This window comes from Manihot esculenta, chromosome 9 (genome assembly GCF_001659605.2).
Source record: "Manihot esculenta cultivar AM560-2 chromosome 9, M.esculenta_v8, whole genome shotgun sequence".
NCBI lineage: Eukaryota > Viridiplantae > Streptophyta > Magnoliopsida > Malpighiales > Euphorbiaceae > Manihot > Manihot esculenta.
This window is the reverse complement of record NC_035169.2, coordinates 7,952,916-7,974,661: the sequence shown is the minus strand read 5'-3', so window position 1 is coordinate 7,974,661 and position 21,746 is coordinate 7,952,916. Positions and strand designations below refer to the sequence as shown.

Sequence of the window (21,746 nt, the reverse complement as noted above, 5' to 3'; positions counted from 1 at the left end):
TGCGTTGTTGGTTGTTATTCCAACAGAGATTAGTGAAACAAAAATAAATAATTATTAGAAAAGTTTATTATTTAAATTATATAGAATTATTATAATTAAAGAAATTTGATTGCATTACACAAACCATCATTTCCTTTGTTGCATTAAATGAATGATATTTTATAAAATATTTATTTTAGGGCAGTGATACGATGCAGACAACCAATTGCTACCTTTATTGATAGATTTTGTCGTAAGAGAATAATCTAAAACAAAATGAACATATTCTATTTGTCCTTCAGAATTTGCTCCATCCATCAAAATCAAAATCAAAATCAAAATCAAAATCAAAATCAAAATCAAAATCAAATATTAATTTAACAATAAAATTAAAAATCCATATCACCCAACATACAATAACTATTTCAGGCCATACATACAACGATTCCCATGTACGCCAACCTCAGAAAAAGGAAAATACGGATGAACTGAGTTGATGGATATGGAATTCCGAATTTCAATCATTATAAATATTTCTTCGCTTAAAAATTAATAATTATTATTAATCATCACTCAACTTTACGCACTACTGCACTTGGAATAAGATCAAATTTAAAAAAAATAAAATAATTTCATTATGAAATAAGATCAAATTTTAAAAAAATAAAATAATTCAAGACTCATTGTGTTTTATTCAAGTGAATCAGTCCTACATCGTATATCTCAGTCCGGTAGCGTGAAATAGTTCAGATGGATCACGCAAATGGACCCATACAAAAAAATCTAGTTCGATAACGTGATAAGAAGTAGAGAAGTAAATCCAATCACATCGCAATCCTGGCCGTATACGCGCCGAGAGAAATTAAATGACCGTCTAGCGTGAAGAAAAGTTTTGACACATCCGTACGTACAGATTTAAGTAACAGAGACAAAGACAGATAACACTATAGCAGAAAAACAATTAGACGTTATTAGGAAATAAAAAGAAAAGGGATAAAAGATAAAAAATTTCTTATTCTCCATACAAATTTACACAACTATCATAAATCCTATTTTCTGAATTTTAAAACATCAATCATAAAATTTATATGTAATTTATCATCATTAATAATAATAATATAATTATATTATAAAATTTCTCCTACATGAAATCCAGAATTTATTTCAGTGTTTCTCTCTTACATGTCTGTTGTTGTTTGTCATTGCTTTGTCCCACCATGATCAATAGATTTCTTTGTTGTTTCCCTCTCACATGTCTATCCTTTGCCATTACTACCTTAGCAAGTTGGTTGATAATCTGACAAGTTCCAATTGAAGAATCATTATATGCATATGTTTTTGGTAATATAGAAGGAAGGGATATATATAACTAAAGTATCATATCTTTTCCTTTAATTTCTCTCCATTCATAATGTTGAATTTGATTCACTCTTTATTTTCACGACAAAATCCTTCCTATATCTATTTTACGGTTTACAGATAACACTATTAAATTTTATAATTTATATAACAGTATTACAACGATGATTATAAATTTATTATCTTAATATTATAAAAATAACAGTTTTAAAATGATTTAAAATTATCATAAATAAAATTTAAACGGAAACTAATTCCTGATATTCATGACTTGCTCTTTAAATATATCTTTCAAATTGATGATCTGAGATTTAAAAAAAATAAGGTTTACTATTGATGAATAAGTTCTATCCTAAGAGAACGATGTCCCTCTCTTTTTATCATTTTTCCCTTTCTGGTTAGTGGCATCTAACGGCTTTTCTGCTCTGTCTCTGTCGTTCAGCTCCATACGTACAGTGGTGTCAGTTCCTCTTACTCATGTCAGGCGGCCATTTAATTCTCCTCAGGACGCGTGCAAAAAGGGCTACGAAAAGACTGGGCCTGCTACCCACTACCGAATCCCATCGTGGAGCTGGCTTCAATATTGCGGACCTGGGCTCGCAGGTGGCCCAGATCAACTGAGGTCTTCATGTCCCACAGACTTTTCTTGAGATGATCTAACCTTTGGACTGACTTTTACTATTATGGATTCTAGACCAGTAGGAAAAGGAAAAAGACCCTGCGGTTATCACAAATAATTGGGATGAATTTTTGCTGGAAAGCATAATGGCTTTATCACTATATTATACTTAATTGTTAATTTATTATCTTCTTTGAGAGAGTAACCTTATATTCAATATTGTTAATTAAAAATTAATAAATTATTGAAGTAATGATAGTCCCATTATAAACTATAAAATATGAATTCTTAATTAGGTATATAAATTATTTTATACAATTTATTAAATTTAATAATTTTTCGATATTCACAAATTCAATATAATAATAAGTGTATATTAAAAATCTTAAATTTTATTTTTTTATTTTCAATTTCCATTTAAAAAAAACCTGAATTTTTTCCATCTAAATTATGATGAGTAAAGAGGATAAGAAAATAAAAAGAAACAATCATATGTGATCGCGTCAAATCCTACTCACTAGTGATTTGCTGACAATGACAATCCGATATTGATGATGATAAGTCTGTAGATCGATAAAAAAGAAAAAGAAAAAGAAAAGAAAAACACATGATGAGAATATAAATTATGGGTAGAGATCAATGAAAACCCAAATGTTCAAAACAATAAAATTGTGAAATTCTCCAATCATGAGAGTGTATATAATATAATTAAAATCAATTTCATTTTATCTTCTTTTATTTGCTATTTAGAATTAAAATTTTAATTTAATTAATTTTCTTATTGGAAAAGAAATTTTTAATTTTTTAACTAAATGTAAAAAAATTTTAAAATCATTCGTAATTTTATTTTTCAAACAAAACATTATAATATATTGTCTTATTCTTCAAGTGCAACTACTCTCAATTAGAATGTACATTTAGTTTGTTCGATTCATATCCAACCAAATGAATAAATTTAAAATTAAAATTTTGATATTTATAAAAATCGAATCGAATTGATTTTAGTCAAAAATTAAATCAAATTGAATCGATCTGATTCAATTCAGTTCGATTTGATCAATTTAAATTTTCAATAAATTTTTTTATATTTTATTTTTAATATTTTAAAATTTAATTAAAATATTTTAATATTAATATAATCTAATCATATTTATCTCAATATATTATTAAAAATAATATACTATTATTACTGATTGATTGAATTTGATTTTTTAAATTTTTTTATCAAAATAAAACTGAACCGAAATAATCAAAATTTTTAAAATTAAAAATCAAATTGAATCGAAATGAATAAAAAACCAAACTAAAATTTTAAATTAATTCAATTCGATCGATTTTTTCAATTTAAACTGAATATTACTTAGATATGAGATTATACTCAAATTTATAGTTCAGTTGTGATTTAAAAAATTTTTAGATGAATTTAATTTATTATGAATTCAAAAAATATTATTGAGAATTTTATTATTTTTTTTATGAAAAAAAATCTACTAATTTATGTGTTTGAAATGTATTAATCTATAACTTAAACCCATTTGACTTGACTTCCTCTTAATTAATTAGAAGCCATGTATCTTTTCCTTCCTTTTTAATTTATGTCTTTTTTTTTTTTTTTTTACTTATTTCTTTGTCATACTCTTGTCATTATGGTCCTATTTGATGTAATGTTTACTCTGAAACTGGTAGCATTGGATAGTGGTGACCTAGCTATTCTTTTTTGTTGGGTACTACGGGATGAGGCACACACTAAGTTTTGTTGGACTTCACTTTGCCTATATATATATTATTTTAATAAAAATATTCCTCCAAGTGATTCAGACTTTTTGCAGTAAAAACTCATTAGCTTATTTAGATTCATATATTAATTAGTACTATACATATTAGGGTTATCAGTACCCAGTTGAAAAGGAAAATTTTGATCGAATCAAATTAATTTAAAATTTTAGTTTAAATTTTTATTTATTTTGATTCGATTCAGTTTGATTTTTAATTTTAAAATTTTTAATTATTTCAATTTGGTTCGATTTTGATCAGAAAAAAATTAAAAAAATTGAACCAAACCGATTTAGTGATAATAATATATTATTTTTAATAATATAAAGAGATTAAATCATATTAAGATTAAAATATTTTAATTAAATTTTAAAATATTAAAAATAAAGTGCAAACAATAAAAAATTTATTAAAAATTTAAATCAATCAAACTAAATCAAATCGAATCGAATCAGATCGGTTCAGTTTAATTTAATTTCTTATTAAAATCGATTCGATTTTTATAAATATTAAAATTTCAAATTTTAATTTATTCCGTTTGATTCAATTTCAAACTAAATCGACCGAATTATCCCGTGTGAATATTTATAATTCACCAACTTGAGCCATTAATTAAATAATTACAAGTCAGTTTGTATTAATTAGTTGAGATTAAAATATGGGACTTAAACTAGATATCCTAGTCAGCCACTTTTTGAATGAAGTCTTTTTCTCAAATATATATATAAGAATTTGTCCTTTGACCCTACAAAATTAAGACACCATCCCTACAATGTGTTCCAGTTTAATATTCTTTATTTAGTTCCATTCTACTCTTTCTGCTACTATAAATATAAGCTAGTGAGAGACTCTCTTCAAAGGGCATTTTCTTCAATTCCCCACCATATCTTTCTTCACTCTCAAAATACTTAGAAGAAAAGAAATCCAGCTCAAAACTTTTAAAGCCATTCCTCATTTTTTAATTAGTTCATGCAAAGTTGCCAACCTTCATCATCTCTAGCAATGGAGATTGAGTCAGCAAATCAAGAGAAGGCTAGGTCTTTCACTAGAGGATGGGATTGGCTCAAAGCCTTCCCTTGTAAATCCAAGGACAAGGTGATTAGATTTGCAAAGAGCATAAGAAAGCTTGGACATGATGATCCAAGAAGAGTCATTCATTCCCTCAAAGTGGCACTTGCTCTCACATTGGTGTCCTTATTATATTATTGTAGGACTCTCTATGATGGTTTTGGGGTTGCGGGAATGTGGGCTGTGCTCACAGTGGTTGTAGTCTTTGAATTCACTGTAGGTAAGTTAATTGTCTTTTAAGGCCTTTAAGTTTCCAGAAAATGCTAATATTTTGTTTGTTTAGTTAGTCATTTTTTCTTTATTTTCTGAGAAAATCAAAGTCATTTCTATCTTTATTGTAGAGGAAATACATCTCCTAAACCAGTTAAGTTGCCAGAACTTTCCAGAAAATAATCCATTTGAAACAAACAAAACCTTAAATGATTAATTAGAGTAGATTTGTTCAATTCTGCATATTTCAGTTAGTAATGCATTAATTTGTTTTAATTTCTTGGCCTAGGTGGTACCTTAAGCAAGAGTTTGAATAGAAGTTTTGCAACATTTCTAGCTGGTGCATTAGGGGTTGGAGCTCAACACTTGGCAAGGCTCTTTGGAAAGAAAGGAGAGCCTATAGTTCTTGGATTCCTTGTTTTCCTCTTAGGTATGGTCTGCTTATATACGAGAAATTTTACCATACAATCGTTATATATACAGACGTACAGCAAATACTGCTACACATGTATGATTAATATATGTATTATCATGTACATACAGCTGCAGCATCTACATTCACTCGATTCTTCCCAAGAATCAAGGCAAGATATGACTATGGAGTCTTGATATTCATATTAACATTCAGTATGGTTTCAGTATCCGGTGTTCGAGTAGTAGAGCTCTTAGACATGGCTCATCAAAGACTATCAACAATAATAATAGGTGGAGCAACCTGCATAGTTGTCTCCATGTGTATCTGTCCAGTTTGGGCTGGTGAAGATCTTCATAACTTGGTTACCTCCAATATAGAAAAGCTTGCAAGCTACCTTGTAGGTAATTAATTAATTAGCTAATCCATAGAAATTAAGTTTCTGGCTTTTATTTGATCTTGAGAAGGATGAGTAAGAAGAAATTTACAGGTTTTGGAGATGAATATTTTCGATATAAATCTGAAGATGATGAAGAAGGAAAGATTAAGGTCTCCAATAGCGACAAGCCATTTCTTCAAGGATATAGAAGTGTCCTTAATTCAAAATCCACAGAAGATTCCATGGTAAATAAATTAAGAATCTCTCCTTTTTGTCTTTGGATGAGTGCCACTAACTTCTTTGCACTTTTCATGAGCTCTCCTCCACCATACGTACACATATATTTGTATAGAATTAAAGATACCTCAACTATTATATTAAATTAGCTACTTAAGCTAAATTTGTTTTCCTGAACATTGCAGGCAAATCTTGCAAGATGGGAGCCTAGACATGGCCGTTTCGGCTTCCGGCATCCATGGAAGCAATACTTGAAGATTGGAGCCATCTCAAGACAATGTGCTTACCATATTGAAGCTCTTAATAGCTACATCAACTCTAACATCCAAGTAATTATATTAATTTCGTATATATTGTCGGTGAATACTATATTAGAGTTTTCATCAGTCTGATGAGATCTCAAGTTCGAATAAGTATATGCTTGTTCCAACAGAAGACATCTCGTTCCAAAGCCACCTTCAGATTTTTTTCAAAAAAAAAAAAAGTTTATGCTTTTAAAGAATATAATAGTAGGTCATTGTTCCATTTAGATATTGTTATATTCTTGATTTTCTTGCTTGTATATTAAAAAAGCTTCCTTTTGCTTAATGCAATCTCAAAAGCATATGCACCATCCAAATTGTTTTAGGTATCAGAAGAATTCCAGAGTAAAATCCAAGAACCATGCACAAAGATGAGTGAAGAATCAGGCAAGGCACTAAGATCACTAGCTTCAGCAATCAAAACAATGGAAGATCCCTCCTCTGCAAAAATCCATGTGGAGAACTCCAAAACTGCCATTAATGAACTCAAATTTGCAGTGAAAGCTAACCCATTAGAGAAAACAAACCTCCTAGATATCGTGCCTGCTGCAACAGTTGCATCCACATTAATAGAGATCGTAAAGTGTGTGGAAAAACTTTCTGAAGCAGTGCATGAACTTGCAGACCTAGCACATTTCAAGCCTGCGATGGAACCTACTGTGTCACCGGAGAAACCCCAGCCATTGCTTCACCGAGGAACTGTAAACCCAGTTCTTCATGGTGAAAATAATAATCATATTATTATAACAATAGATGCAAACCCTACAGATTCCCCAGAAACCGAGAAGTCTGAAGCACCAAAGCCAAGCCAGCGGCAAGATTTAGTAGTGTAAATATCAATATAGTTGAGTGTTCTGCAAACTGATCTCTTGTGAGGAAATAATCATTAATGAAAATTTCCCCCACTAGTTCCATGCTTTGCTTGTAAGAAATTTACATTTTTAAGGGAAGGAGAGAAGTTCTCTCTCTTGATAAGATATGTGGAGCAATTTCTTTTTCTTGCCAGAATAGTTTCAGTCAATGATAATTGAAATTTCATTACAAAAAATTAATATTTGGTCCCTTTATTTTAGTGAAATTAACTATTTAGTCCCGTTAAATTAAAAAAAAAGTCATATAAAAATAAACACTTTCGTCTTTTTTTTTTTTAATTTTTCAGTCAAATTTTTAAAAAATTAGAAATTAAACAGAACCATTTAGACTAAATAATCGAATTAAATCATTATTGCTCCCCTTAGCCGCAAAGTAAGAAAGGGACTGAAACTTGTTAGTGATACATCTGAAAGAGAACTTATCAACAGCTCTTATCTCCTTAGATAATCCTCATCTTCATGTGTGTATCTTATCACTTATCATGTTATAACTTGTTTTAGCTTATCTGCACAAATCTTGAGCTCATCCAGTACGTGAGAACATGTAGAAATACTGCTGCTACTAATTAATCAATGAAATTATCTCAACCTTTACAAACTTGTTGCAAGTATAGAACTTTCCTTGGAGAAGAACTTCCATTAATTTTAGAAAAATATGAGACGGAAATTGGGATGCAAAGCAGCAACGTCCTCTCGCTGTACAGATAAATAAAACATTCAAATTTTGAGATTTTCCATCTCAATTCTTTATCTCTTATCTAAAAATTTTGAATATAATCTATTTTTAAAATTAAAAAAACAATATAAATTTAAATTAATTAAGAGAGTTTAAAATTTTAAAAATAAATAAATAAAAATATATTAATTAATTCCTATCTTTTCAAACTATCAGCTACTCAGCTCCTATCTTTTCAAATCGTTAATCATCTACTCTAAACATTTATTTTTAAGCCAATAATAATATTACATTACTAAAATTTCCATGCAATTTTAAGACAAAACCAACCCGTTGTTGTAATTTCAAAATCCCAAACTATTCAATTCCTACAATTTTCAAGATTACAAATATTTAATTCTTATAGTTAATAAAAAAATTAAATAGTTAATGGTTTTAAAATATGTGTTTTTTTTAAAAAAAACTTATATTTTAATATCTAAATTTTAAAATAATTGACAGATCGATCTTTATATTTTTAAAATCAAACACTTAAATTCTATCCATCCAAATAAGAGTTCTATTCATCCATTTTTTACGTTAACAAGTGTATAAATATTTTTATTACACTTTTTAAATAGGTAAATTATATTTAAATTTTTAAATTTTAGCATAATTAATAAATTAATTTCTAAATTTTTAAAATTGTACACTTAAATCTCTTTATAATCACTCCGTACTCATCTATTATAATTTAAATATTTTGATACTTTATTTTTTTATTTAAAAAAATACTTAAATTCTATTAACTTTTATTTGTAATATCTCATTTAATTAATTTTTAACACCTTTTATTCTTTAATTTTTATTTATTAAAATACTTTAATATTTATAATTTTAAAATTTTTAAAAAATATTTACAATTTCATATACTTTTAAACTAATATTGAAGAATTTAGGGATTTAGAGATTTAATTTTAAAAATATAAAAATTAATCTGTCAATAGTTTATCCAATATAAAATTCTTACTTATATTAAAAATAATTTAAATGTTCTTGAGAATATTTTAAATATTTAAAATATTTATTTTTTTTCTTTAACAGGTTGACTAATGAAATTATGGATGAAAATACCTTTAATTTGAATGAAATAATTATATAAAAATTTAAGTGTTCGTGTTCGATTTAAAAAATATAAAAATTTATCTGTTAATGACGTTAAAATTTAAGAAATAAAATATAATTTATTTTTTTAAAAAAATATAAAAAGATTAAATTATAAATTTCATTAAATTACAGGACTAAACGATATATATTATTTTCCATGAAAATAAATAAATATTTGAGTGGCTACAATTAATCCCACCAAGCTCTTAATCAGCTAAAAGCTGAACATTTGTGAAGTGGTATAGGTGAGAAGGCAATACAAATTCCAATAAGAATGATTATCCCATAAAATTAAGTCACACTGTAAAGCTGGAATTAATTCAGCTTTCAATATCAACAGTTAATTCAGGAATCTTCATTTTCAACTTCTGATTTGCATACTTTCGGCTAAAGTATGCAAATTAACTAGAGTTACTCCTCACTAACTAGGGTTGACTTGATTAATCAATCACTAAACCTTTTTCTCAAGAACCATAGTTGTGATATTGGGATCCAAATCCAAATTTCAGATTTTTATTTTATGAATTGATAACTTAATTAAATGGTAAGATTTGATAAAAACTCTCAAAATTAATTAAAAAATATTATCTATTTCACTTAATATAGAATTATCACTTAGCTAAAGAATGCTTCATAATAGATAAATATATATGTGATTTTATGTCATAAATTATCAACACTTCAATTATCAATAATGATTATTTCAATATGTAAGTATGTTATTTTGATTTTTTTTATTGCATTATGTATAAAATGATGCTTGTAAGTTAGATTATTAATTTATAATATAATCTCTTAAATTTAATAAAATTTATAATTTAATTTTTATTATTTTAATAAAAAATCATTTAATTCTCAAAATTTCATTATATTAACAAAATAGTTATTTCTATTAAAATTTATTATTAGACTATAATAATTTAGTTCTTTAAATTTCACTTTTTACAACACTTTAATCACTTTTTAAAAATTTATAATAATTTAATTTTTATAACTATTTGTTAACAAAATAAAAAATTATAGACTAAATTATTTACATTTTATAAAACATAGACTAAATTATAAATTTTAATAAATTTCATGAATTACCTCTGAAATTACTTTTTTTAATAAAATTTTTGGAGTGTTTTATTTTCATTTTTTATCGATAAATTTATATTTAATAGCAGGTTTCAATATTTAATTGAAATAAGCAATCACAATCCATTAAATTCTACAAATAAAATTAAGAATCATATGAAACTTAAAAAAAAAAAAAAAAAAAAAAAAGAAAGAAAAGGGTATCCAAGTTCATGCCATTGATGAACTTATGCTAGTGACTGAATCCTTACATATCCGTACAAGCTTTTGTCTGCTGGATGTTGGAGATTGATTCATCATTGAACAACATTTGGTTCAGAAGTTTTATGGGCAAAAATTAGATTACCTTAAAGACACTACAAGACTTCGTTAACAGTTCTTCACCACTACTGGAATTAATATTGTCCCATGCATGGCTTTCTGATCATCCGAGTAAGCTCTTGTCTAAGTTGAAGAGTCTGTAGAAACACCAAGTAGCAGTATTTAAATGGGGATCACGTGCTTAAATGAGAGCCTGTGAAGTCATGTGAAGCAAATTTTTTTTTTTTTTCAATGGCAAGTACGTACAGTTTTCATGAAATAGATAGGTAGCACATGAAGCACACGAAGAAACAAGTGAGTGCGTAGCCATACGTATTCCTCTTCCTTGCTTCTTTCTTCTTTTTTCTTTTTTTTTTTTATTTAAATTTACTTTTGATTTTTGGTATGTTTGGGGGAAATTATTCAGTAACTATGCACGTAGTCAATGGAATGTAATTAAATGTAAAATCTATTGTTATTTATTTATATGATCGGTGTATATACATCTGGGTGTTTAACCTTAAAATTTTAGTAATAAACCAACCAACAGGTTTGATCCAACAAAAGAATTTGTAGAATATATGGGTTTGTATGGCTTTTTAAATGAATTTTTTTTATCTCAAATAAGAGGATTAATAGAAAATCAAAAATCAATTAAATTAAATCCTTTCAAGATTTTTTATTCCAAATAGAATAGGTGTATGCTGTTTTTCCAATTTTTTTTTTTTTCATTTTACACGCCATATCTTAAATAAGGGTGCTGTTGATTGTGGCTTAGAGTGTGTTATTTTTCCTTTGCTGCATAAGCTCACTAGTAAAATTTGATCAAGGAACAAAATTATCCTGATCATTGTCCTCATATAGAAAACCCGTTAAATGAATAAATAAATATTATAAAGCTTCAAGAAATGACGGTTCCAATATTTTTCTTAATTGCTGTCACAGTAAACAAACGAACTCGAAGACTTATCTCTCCTCCTCCTGCAGTTGGGATTCTGACTGAAACACCATCGTATTAAAGTGACTTATGCTAAATCTTGCCAGTTGTTTATTCTAATTTGATTTCTTTTCCTTTACCAGAAAAAATAAATAAATAAATAATAACGGTTCCTGCAAGAATAGTATGGTATTGGTTCCAATAAGAGCTATTCAATTTCTTTGTTTTCCAAATTGTTTGAACATGTGAAATTGCTTGCCAAAGAGAACATCCGGGACACGAATGTCGTAACACCTTTTCTTCAATCCGCTATATATTAAAAATGACTTAGTATCCAACTCATTTCTGAACAGAAAGGAAAAGGAAGAATGAGCTGCATGATATGAAAAACCAAATCAAGTCAAACTGAAATAAATCAGTTTTGTTCCTTGGTTCCAACATCATCAAATCAAAACAGCGGCAAGATCCATAACACTTCTATTTCATCCCAACAACAGATTTCAACAATCAAAACAAAGACAAGATCCGAATACCACGATCATTTCCACAAATAATACAAAATCTAACACAAACAAGGAGAAAATACAACCTTGTTCAACAGTCTCCTAACCAATTCAAACAATGCAATTTCAATCAAAGTAACATTCAAATGAAACACCTGAGTACTCTAAGGCCAGATTTTATCAACTGGTAGGACGGTATAATGCACGAAAGGCTACCCAAGGCATCAAGCCAATGGAGGCAACAAGATCTGGACCCTGGAGTCTTAGGCATATCTGGAGCGGTAGCAGAGGCAACAAGGATTCATTCATTTAGATCTCCAGCTTTCCTTCATCAAAAGCTCAGATCAATTGTCAAAGAGAAGCTTCGACTTTTGAGAGGAGAGTAAAAGAATGCATGAAAGGGCTTCAAAGTAGAAAAGTGGAGAGATGAAGGCATGAAGCGGAGGAAATGCGCTTGTCAAGAAGAGAGTCTGAGAACAGAATCTAGAGATGAAAAAGAGAAGAAATTGAGATGAGAAGTAGAAGATTAAAATGAGATGAGAGAAAGAATTAGATTAGATGAGAAGAGAAAAAAATATGAGAGATAATAGGCTGATCTTTGTTATTGATTCTTCATGAGTAGTAGCTGAGTACTTGCCAGCTATTATTTATACTTTTATACATGAGAGTAATATAACTGCCTCTAACAAACTCTAACTACTAGGCTGACCTGTACAGAACTTCCCTCCAAAATTTACTAACTAATAACTGGTTTTCCCTCCCATTCATCTCTTAACAATTCCTTTCTTCTTTCAATAATACGTGACTTCGAAGACAAACAAAGAGAAGAAATGAAGGTATGAAAAGAGTGTGCAGGGAGAAAAAGGTTTTATAGAGCAGAACATAAAACAGCATGGTATAAATGATAAATTGGTTCAGTTCAGTGAGTTCAATTTCTTGCTAAATTGAAAAACCATACTTTTTTAAAATGACAACCAATAAATCTGTTCGATTCAAAATTTCAATTAAAACCTAGATCCCACAATCTTAGCCTAGCTACCAAAACCTCCTATTATTATCATTCAAAATGAGAAATATATATCAATAACATAGAGGTTCCTCATGACATTCAATGCAGGCAATTAATTAAGCCCCATAATGATTACAAAACTAGTTACCGCAACCTATAGTAAATTTAGTCTTCTTTCCCAGGCCCAGCATGACTACCAATACAATTAATAATTACAAAACAAACACCAGAACCATTATACAAGGCAAGACCAATCACATGATGAGGAGTATATTAATAGTATCTACAGCTTCAAATGAAATATATCATTTCTTTTCTACATTAGAACATAGTTCGCTTTCACTAAATTACTAAACTTTGGCAGTTGCTAATATCTATTAACAAGGAAGAGACAAAATTTGGATGAAGCTGTCTAAATATGTGAATCAAAGCTAAATACATCAGTTGAAAAAAAAAAAAAAAAATCATTCCAGCTAACAAGCGTAGAAAGCTTCTAACTACAGTGTGATTATTATACACATGGCTGTTGATGTAGACAATCAATATCTGCTTACCAGCCATAGATGGGATTTTCCACTTGTGGAGGCAAGAGATGCAAGTCTTTACAATGTTGCTTATCATAGTCACGCGTCCCAGGTATTGCTCCAGTACAGAGTCTAAGGAACTCATTCCCCGTAAAACAATAATGGGCAAATGCCAACGCTCCATCAACCATCTCAGATGTGTTAGGCAATCGAACTGCTTTTGCTATGCTCTTTCCGTTAGTTTTGGTCAAACTACCAATATCATCATTCAAGACTTTGTCCAGCTCAGAATATTGCACAAATCTCTGAGTTGCCGCCTCCCACGAGAGATTATATCTTTGCTCAGACGTAAGAGGTTGAGGATCATTTGCTAATGCTTCCTTCACTTTGGCAACAAAGTCCTCAGGAGTCTTGTAAGTCAAACAATTTGGAAATGACATGAAGAACTCATTTGATGGGTGATCAGCACATACAACAAATTTTCCCATTGCAAGTGCCTCTGCAGTAGCTGTGCAGAGCACATCACTAACACTAGGATTTATGAAAACTTTGTACCTTCAAGAAAAGAAGAAAATATTTTTTAAAAAAATAAAACATAAAACAATTAAAACAAGGATTTTACAAAAACATGTTCTTCAAGAAAAGGAAAAAAATGTTAATAAGGTTGAAGGAAATATAATTAAGCCAGACACAAGCACATGGTACTTCACCCGTGCAGTCCTGGGTTCCATTCCAGGATAGAACATTTAAGCAGTTAGGTCAACAAAGAAGCTCAGCTCAGATAAGTATTGAATACTGAATCCTCCCTTCGCCCTGCCCTGCCCTGCCCCGCCCCGACCCCACCCCTAAAAATTATTGTTCTTGAAGTGGACAACAATTGCATAATCTTTTTTTTTTCCAAATATCATACTCTCCTCTGAACATACTTTGAATTGATTTAATAAGAAAAAAAAGGGCCTTAGATACTTACCCATGAAGAAAATCATCTGCATGATCTCTCCCTTTCAGAAAATTGACATTCAAATCCAACCTTTTAGCTGCAATCTGAACCTCATGTGCATCCTCCCCATTGCCAAACACATCCAAATTGAACCCGTCAAGTTCATTTTTGTGCTTTGCTAGCAAATCTATCAACTCTCTGTATCCCTTGGCCCAGACCATCTTGCCTAAGAAATATGCTCCTTTTGAGAATGCTTGCTGCCCAACCTCCCTTTCTGCGGCAATCTTTTCTCCAATTTCCAAAAACTTTGGATTGACACCATGAACATTGCAAATCACAGACTTTGGTAAATCCTGGGTAGCAGCAGAGAGACGAAGAACCTGAATAGTGCAACACAAAGTTTAGTTCAACAATAGGACAAACAATGCAAACATCAAAGCAAATTAATAAAAAAACATACAAACTATAAGGTTTTACTAAAATGATCTTCCTGCATCCAATTACTTGGCATAAGACACCAAGAATGCAACTTAAAAATGACGTGCAACTTACAAAAGAAAGATAAGCACAGAGAATCAAAATGACCCACAAACTAGACAAATTTACCTTGTGACAATATGCTCGGGTAACCAAATTGTTTATGTGTTTGACAAAGAAAGCTTGCAGAGCCCCATTCCTCTCCCTCTTGATGTATTCTAGGTAATTTGTATGGACAATACCAACTACATGGTTGAACCTATCAGTCCATCTCTTACCATGGTGGTACCAATTCAAATGCTCTGGTTCTTCGAGGATGGCAATGTCAGCATCTTTTGATGGAATAAACTGAGAAGTATCTCCAGCAGGAATTATGCTTCTCCGTTCTTTTGAGAACTAGAAAAAAATGACACCAAACTGTCACATATTGCTCATAGATCTGAAACTATTAGGAAAAAAAAAAAAAAAAAAAAGACAAAATAATTGTCAACCAACTACCTTTCCTGGATAAAATGATATTTTGAAATCAGCCTTAAAGCCAATCCTATCCTCAAGCCAGTTCCGGATATAATTCTCCTGCTCTTCTGGTGAGCTAAAAGTGAGATTATTGGGATAAACTAGTTCTTGATCTGACTTGCAAAGCCATGGAACCAGCAATGTGACCTTTTGTTTTTCAGATTTTGATAAATATGCTGCTCGAAAAAGTGGATTTACAGCTGTGCCAGTCATCCAAGGAAGACTAGCAGTTGTGACAATAGCTACATGCCTCTTCCCATCTGATGGGCTATGCTTTGATAAATCTGGCCAAAGGCCACCCTCATAACAATGCCCTGTACTTTGAAGGACACTTGATATCCGTAAATCCAATTCATCATTCACATTCTCATTATCAAGAAAAGAGGATTCTCCTGTAGCAAGAGATCGCTGTAAAAGTTTATTCTTGCTTTTACTGCACAAACTTTCAACTACCTTGTCACATATATCTGAAACCATACAAGAGACATAAACAATTATCAGAAGTAGGGTGAAGGTATGTAATACACACATTATCAAGAAAGAGGGAAACTCACATAATGAAACAAATATCAAGAAAACTGTATACAAGGCACAACTATTCAAAAGCCAGGGAATACAAGTAACAAATATGCTGGTTCTCCTATCACCAATGGATTCTAAACCATTTTCTTCCATAGATGCACAAAGTCCGATTACCTTGCTTCTGGTACCATCAGTATGCAAAATTAAATGCATTAGACAAAATGGAAGAATAGTATTGTTGGGAAAAGCTTTATGAAGAAATAAAATTAGGCATCCACAACACAAACAACTTGGTCATAATATTTGCAATGGAACCACCAATTTTCCTATTTCACCGGGCAGTATCAAAACACCAGTTAAAGTTTAAAATAAAGCTAAACTTGTATCGATAAAAGTTGTTAAATTAACATCTTCCATCTATACATTTCATATCTAAAAAAGCACATACAGGTCAATGCAGGAAGCATGAGACATAATGCAAAATAAGAGAATGTAAACAACTCTTCAGCCTTCAGGTTCATGTATAGAAAAAATAAGGAATCAAAAATGAAGTTTAAAGAAAATTAATTAATTGTAAGGATATAGAGAAGAGAAGAGAGAGAGAACTAGTAATCATGCATTTGCCCACACTACTCTTTAAACAGCACATAAGTTACTTGCCTAAGCATGACATAACGCAAAATAAGTTACTTGCCTAAGCATGACATAATGCAAAGTGAGAGAAAATAAACAACTCTTCAGCCTTCAAATATAGAAAAGAAAAGGAATAAAAAAAATGAAATTGTTAAAAACATAACAAAAAAGATTGATAGTTAATTATACAGGATATAGTAAAGAGGCCAAAAGACAGAAAGAACTAATAATTAAGTATTTGCTCTGCAAATAACACAAAAGTTACTTGCCTCTTTTAATCCCAAGCTGATCCAAAAATGGACCAGATTGCCGAACAAAATATGCCAACAGTTCCGGTACATCCAGTGGTGGTACTTCCTATATCAGACACAGACAAGAAAACATTTAGCATACTACATATTCCATTTGATTAACAATAACAATAATAATAATAATAATAATAATACCTTTTTTTAATCCAAATAAACATAACACCCTCACCACTCCTTAAAGATTTAGCAATTAACCAACAAGAAACCCATTTAATCTGAAAACGGAAGGAATGTTTGCGTGCTTATTGATCTTCACTTTGAGGTATCAAACAAGAAAGTTAGTGAAATGAAACATAATCAGGATTATTATTGTGGAGCATCTATTCCTATTAATATGTCTGCATGCTAATGAATTGCTATGAGAGGAGATCACAACAGCATGACCTTTTAAAGAGAAGCACACTTACATAAAGAATATATACAATGAAAAGCCACAAAATGGTTGTATGTGCAAAAGAAAGAGAAGAGTGGGGGGAAAAGAGAAAAGAAGAGAGAGAGAGGCTCACATATGCAGAAAGCATATTTGTTAAATACCCAAAACTACAATAAATGCCAATGACATTTGAGGCCCAAACCTCCCATTTAAGATCACGCAAAATACAGGATTAAGACACCAGAAACTTCATCTTCCAAGACTAACATAAAATCATCACAAATCTATAAAAGCTTCCATGAATATCACCAAGCATGCATGAAATTTACGACCTTCCATGCATAAATGTTGCATGCCGTTAGATGCTAGACCAGATATGCTAATGCAGCAAACAAAAGAAATAAAAATTTCACTGCAACCTGGCAGTATAAGAAGAAATTACATATATTAAACGCATGAATAAGCATTTCATGAAGATTTGAGATTAAAGAATGGATGTCTTGGACACCAAACCTTTGACTCTTGAGGATCCCGGATAGCTTTCTGCAAAACAAAAAGATACTTCAGTAAAAGAATGTGTGTGGCTTATCATTATAAAAATGAATGCTTATATAACAAACATTGAGCCTGAATGAAATTTAGTATTAACATCGTAGCTCTAAATCTTACAAGCTAAGGTGTTCAATGTCAAATCAAACACCAATTGGAACACTAGAGGCAAAAGGGTATACAAAATTTCCATCCTTTTCAATCACAAGTGGTCTGGTTAAGCACCTCAAGCAAAAATGATGCAGTACCTTAGACTGATATATTCCAACAAAATTTAGTGATTTATCTAAAGTATATGGCCTAGGAGTCAAAGAATCCTAACTCTCAAAAAAAAAAGGGAAAAAAAAAGAGGAATAATGAACTTCGAACAATGGAACTGAGATCCTCTGTTTAATTATTTAGTTAAATACTTAAGTACTTTAGAATCTTAAGGTCAAAATAATGGGATTCAATACAAGGAAAGTCTCCAACAGGGATCAAGAAATCACATCAGCAGCAGAAAACCAATTAGTATGCAGTCCTTTGTTTGTATCTACTGGAACCTTCACTTTGAAATTCCTTAGCAGCACATTTATACATATATAAGAAACAAGGGGGTAGGGAGGACCATGAATAATGAGTACAAGACTTGGAAGAAAGGTGGTACATAGCTTCATGAAACATAACCCTCATATAAGCAACTTAGTTTTTCAAGTTTTTGATGGGGTTATGTTGAACGAACAGGTTGAAACAAATGTTTATACATTTGATGAATGGAAGTATGAGGGATTTTTGTGGTTAGAATTACTAAATGCCGCGTCAAAGTTGAAATATGTCCATAAATTGGCATACATCACTCAAGGTAAGTTAAGAAACAAACATATGCATCAGAAATCAAATACTAGAAGCATTATAGTATCTGTAAATTTCATGAAAGCTGGAATTCAATGCAATTGTATTTTATTTGACCAATTCTCATGTTTGTTAGGATTTCTCAAAAGTTCAGTTCATGTGGCATGAGTAAGGATGGACTCAAGAACCAAAATAATAATCATAAACACCTTGCCTCTTTTCATCAACCCATTAAAACCATAGTAACAATCATGAACTTATTGCAAACAATTGAATTTAATAGAATTTCATCACTTCAAATTTATTCCAAACATAGGAATTAGTTACTTTGAATTGAATTATACTAATAAAATTTAATTGATTTAACTTCTTTCATATTATTTGCGAAGAAATTTAAAATACTTCATCTAATAACTAATTTAAATTAACAATTGAAATAACTTGGGACAAGCTAAAAGCAGCAACAATAGATAGCTCACTGAGAACAAAAAATTATTCAATCAATGGAGAATAGATAAACGCACCAAGCTGGATTTCAATTTTTCCACAAACTCATTATTCTTGAAGCCCCCAAAAATCTCCACGGACTCGCTCTTTTTCTCCAACTCCCTGAATCCCCTTTTCAAGGCCCTTATCGGTTCCCATTCCCCAAATTGACCTCCTTCCTCTTTCCACTCTCCCCAGAACTCCCTAAACTTAACAGGTCTCTTCCTTCTCCGAACCCTATCGAACTCCACAATCCCATTTATATTCCCATCTTCCACCTCCGCCACTATAGCGTTTCTTATAGCGGATAAATCAATCCCTAGCTTAGCCTTCGGACCCCATTTCTCCAATACCCTCTTGCTAATCTCTGGAGCCGAGTACACTCTCCGAAACTCCGAAATCTTAGGCTGCAATTTCTTCACGAAATCAATATCCGTAGGCGTGGAAGACCTGAAGGAGCTTACTGAGAAGGAAGTGGAAGTTGAATTGAAGAAATTCTCGAGCTCTCGATCGAAGGAGTCGGCAAGGTTCTTGAAGGAGTTGGCTCGGGCCCGCATGAGTTGGAGATCCGCATCGGCAGAGTCACGTACTCCCCGCCATCCTTTATATATGAAAGAGAAAGCTGCGTTCGTCGACGTCGAAGTTTGCGTATGGCCGTCCATGGTAGGATTCCGATTCGAAATTTAGTGAATTAGGGATTTTGTTTTTCTTCTTATTGTTGCTCGCAGCGAGCTGTGGAAGAGGAAACTGATAGAAGACGAAAGGATGTCTTTGCTGGTTTCAACGCTTATGATTTCCAGGGAGGGAGTTCTCTATACTTCTCTTGGAGTGGGCACGTGGATGAACACGTAGGTTTGAATGGGTAGCAGTAGATTTTGGCGGGTGCTGAGCTGGAATGTTCACGTGGGCTTATTAGGTGGCATGCCATGATTGGCCCTAGAAGGTTTAAATCACGGGAAAACCGTACTGGGAGGAAAAAGTTCATAATGTTAATTTTTTATAAAATGAAAAAGAAAATTGAAACTGACTGTTGACGGCTACATGAAGGTGGCGATACACCCAAGTACAGCCAAAAGTTTCCTCTGAATATTCTCCGAATCCTAAGTGAGGCCTTCGGTATATGCTGCTTCAAGGAAATATACTTGGAGGGTATTTTAGTCTTTTTGATTAAGTATTAAAAATTTAAAAAATATTAGCATATTTTCTAAACAATATTTCCGCATTTTTTAACAAGTTTCAAAATTAATTTAAGTAATAAAATTCTAATTTAATTTATATTTTTATTTAAAAAATAATTTATATATAATATAAATAAGATTTGTATTTATATTTTATTTTTATTATTTAATGTCAATATTCAATTTTCCTATTGAATTAGGCATAATTTGAGAGAATTGCAAAAAACTAAAATAATTAGCTCAAAATATTTATCATTATTTTATTAATTTCGGGTGTTTATCTTCTTATCTTTTTACCTATTATCTAATTATTTTTAAAAAGTAATTAAAGATAAAATTATATATATATAATGTTATTACAAAGAAAACACACCATAAAATTGGTTTAAACGCTAAAAACATGTAAAGGTAAATTTATATTATAATAGGGAGAAAATTATTATTTAATTTTTATGCTTTAGAAAATTTTATTAATTAATTTTTTAATTTTAAAATATATAATAAAATATTTATAAGATATTAAAAAATTTATTAATTAGTATTTCATTAATTTATTGATAAAAATTTAAAATATTATTTGTTGGAATAATTAATTAATTTAACTTTTATAAAATTAAGGAGCTATAAAAATTAAATAATAAAATTTAATGGCTAAAATTAATAAATAACTGATTAATAAATTTTCTAATATTTTAATAAATATTTTAAATCAATAAAATTAACTAATAAATAAAAAATTAAATAATTACTTTCCCATAATAAATTGAAGTCAATCTTAGAATACATGTGTCAAACTAGTTAATCATTGTTATTTAAATTAATATTTAAAAAATCATATATTAAATATTTTTTAAATATGAATTATTTTCTAAATGAAGTCTTAAACTCCTCATGTAAAATTATTAATATAAATTTAAAAATTTTAATGATTTTAATTACGAGTATATAATATGATAATATTATAATAGATAAATATATATGGGGAAATGATGAAAATTTACTATTACAACAATGGAAAATTAAATTTAATAGGCTATTGAAATTAAAACAACTGATTTAATGATAATAACATTTTAATTTTATTTACAAACACAGTTATACTAATATTATAATAATAATGAATAATTAAATTTAATTAATCCTCGTAATATTATATTATATATATAATTTATATAAAAAAAAATTAAAATTATGATAACGAATGGAAATATGTGTGTTGCACGTTATAAAAAAAATTAATACATAAATCATTTTACTAATTTGAAACTTCAAAACTTTTGCAACAGAAAGATTTAAAGAAAAAACTTCAAAACTTTGAAAAATATAAATCATTTTATTAATAAATATTTCTACGTTAGAATACAATTTTTTATAAGAATTCAATTTATTTATTTTTAATTAAATATTTTATTTAAAATAAATAAATTTATTTTTTTAATTTATAAATTTTTTACTTTTAAAAATAATAAAATAATACATAATTTTATTTAAATTTATTTAAAAGAAGATTTATAATTTAGTTCATAAATATTATCATTATTAACA

The 21,746-nt window shown here is 29.7% G+C and overlaps 2 protein-coding genes across 2 annotated transcripts; one reads left to right on the top strand and one right to left on the bottom strand.

Annotated features, from left to right (window-relative positions):
- The first annotated feature begins 4,584 nt into the window (after positions 1-4,584).
- LOC110623735 (aluminum-activated malate transporter 8) lies at positions 4,585-7,313 on the top strand. The gene is made up of 6 exons (XM_021768756.2): positions 4,585-5,018; positions 5,298-5,438; positions 5,552-5,824; positions 5,911-6,044; positions 6,222-6,365; positions 6,665-7,313. Exons 1-6 carry the CDS (start codon positions 4,700-4,702, stop codon positions 7,169-7,171), a joined length of 1,518 nt encoding a protein of 505 aa, XP_021624448.1. The 5' UTR covers positions 4,585-4,699; the 3' UTR covers positions 7,172-7,313.
- Positions 7,314-13,284: 5,971 nt separating this feature from the next.
- On the bottom strand, positions 13,285-19,828 carry LOC110622796 (digalactosyldiacylglycerol synthase 1, chloroplastic). The gene is made up of 7 exons (XM_021767436.2): positions 19,062-19,828; positions 17,671-17,700; positions 16,743-16,830; positions 15,301-15,785; positions 14,932-15,198; positions 14,356-14,705; positions 13,285-13,940 (listed from the first exon to the last, which is right to left on the bottom strand). The coding sequence occupies exons 1-7, from the start codon at positions 19,683-19,685 to the stop codon at positions 13,412-13,414; spliced, it is 2,373 nt and encodes a 790-aa protein (XP_021623128.1). The 5' UTR covers positions 19,686-19,828; the 3' UTR covers positions 13,285-13,411.
- Between the last annotated feature and the right edge of the window lie 1,918 nt (positions 19,829-21,746).

Coding starts and splice junctions, on each gene's coding strand:
- LOC110623735 (XM_021768756.2), top strand. CDS start 4,700: ATGCAAAGTTGCCAACCTTCATCATCTCTAGCAATGGAGATTGAGTCA. Junction 5,019..5,297: donor AGTCTTTGAATTCACTGTAG/GTAAGTTAATTG, acceptor TTCTTGGCCTAG/GTGGTACCTTAAGCAAGAGT. Junction 6,045..6,221: donor AATCCACAGAAGATTCCATG/GTAAATAAATTA, acceptor TGAACATTGCAG/GCAAATCTTGCAAGATGGGA.
- LOC110622796 (XM_021767436.2), bottom strand. CDS start 19,685: ATGGACGGCCATACGCAAACTTCGACGTCGACGAACGCAGCTTTCTCT. Junction 17,701..19,061: donor AAAAATTGAAATCCAGCTTG/GTGCGTTTATCT, acceptor TTTGTTTTGCAG/AAAGCTATCCGGGATCCTCA. Junction 16,831..17,670: donor GGGATCCTCAAGAGTCAAAG/GTTTGGTGTCCA, acceptor TGTCTGATATAG/GAAGTACCACCACTGGATGT.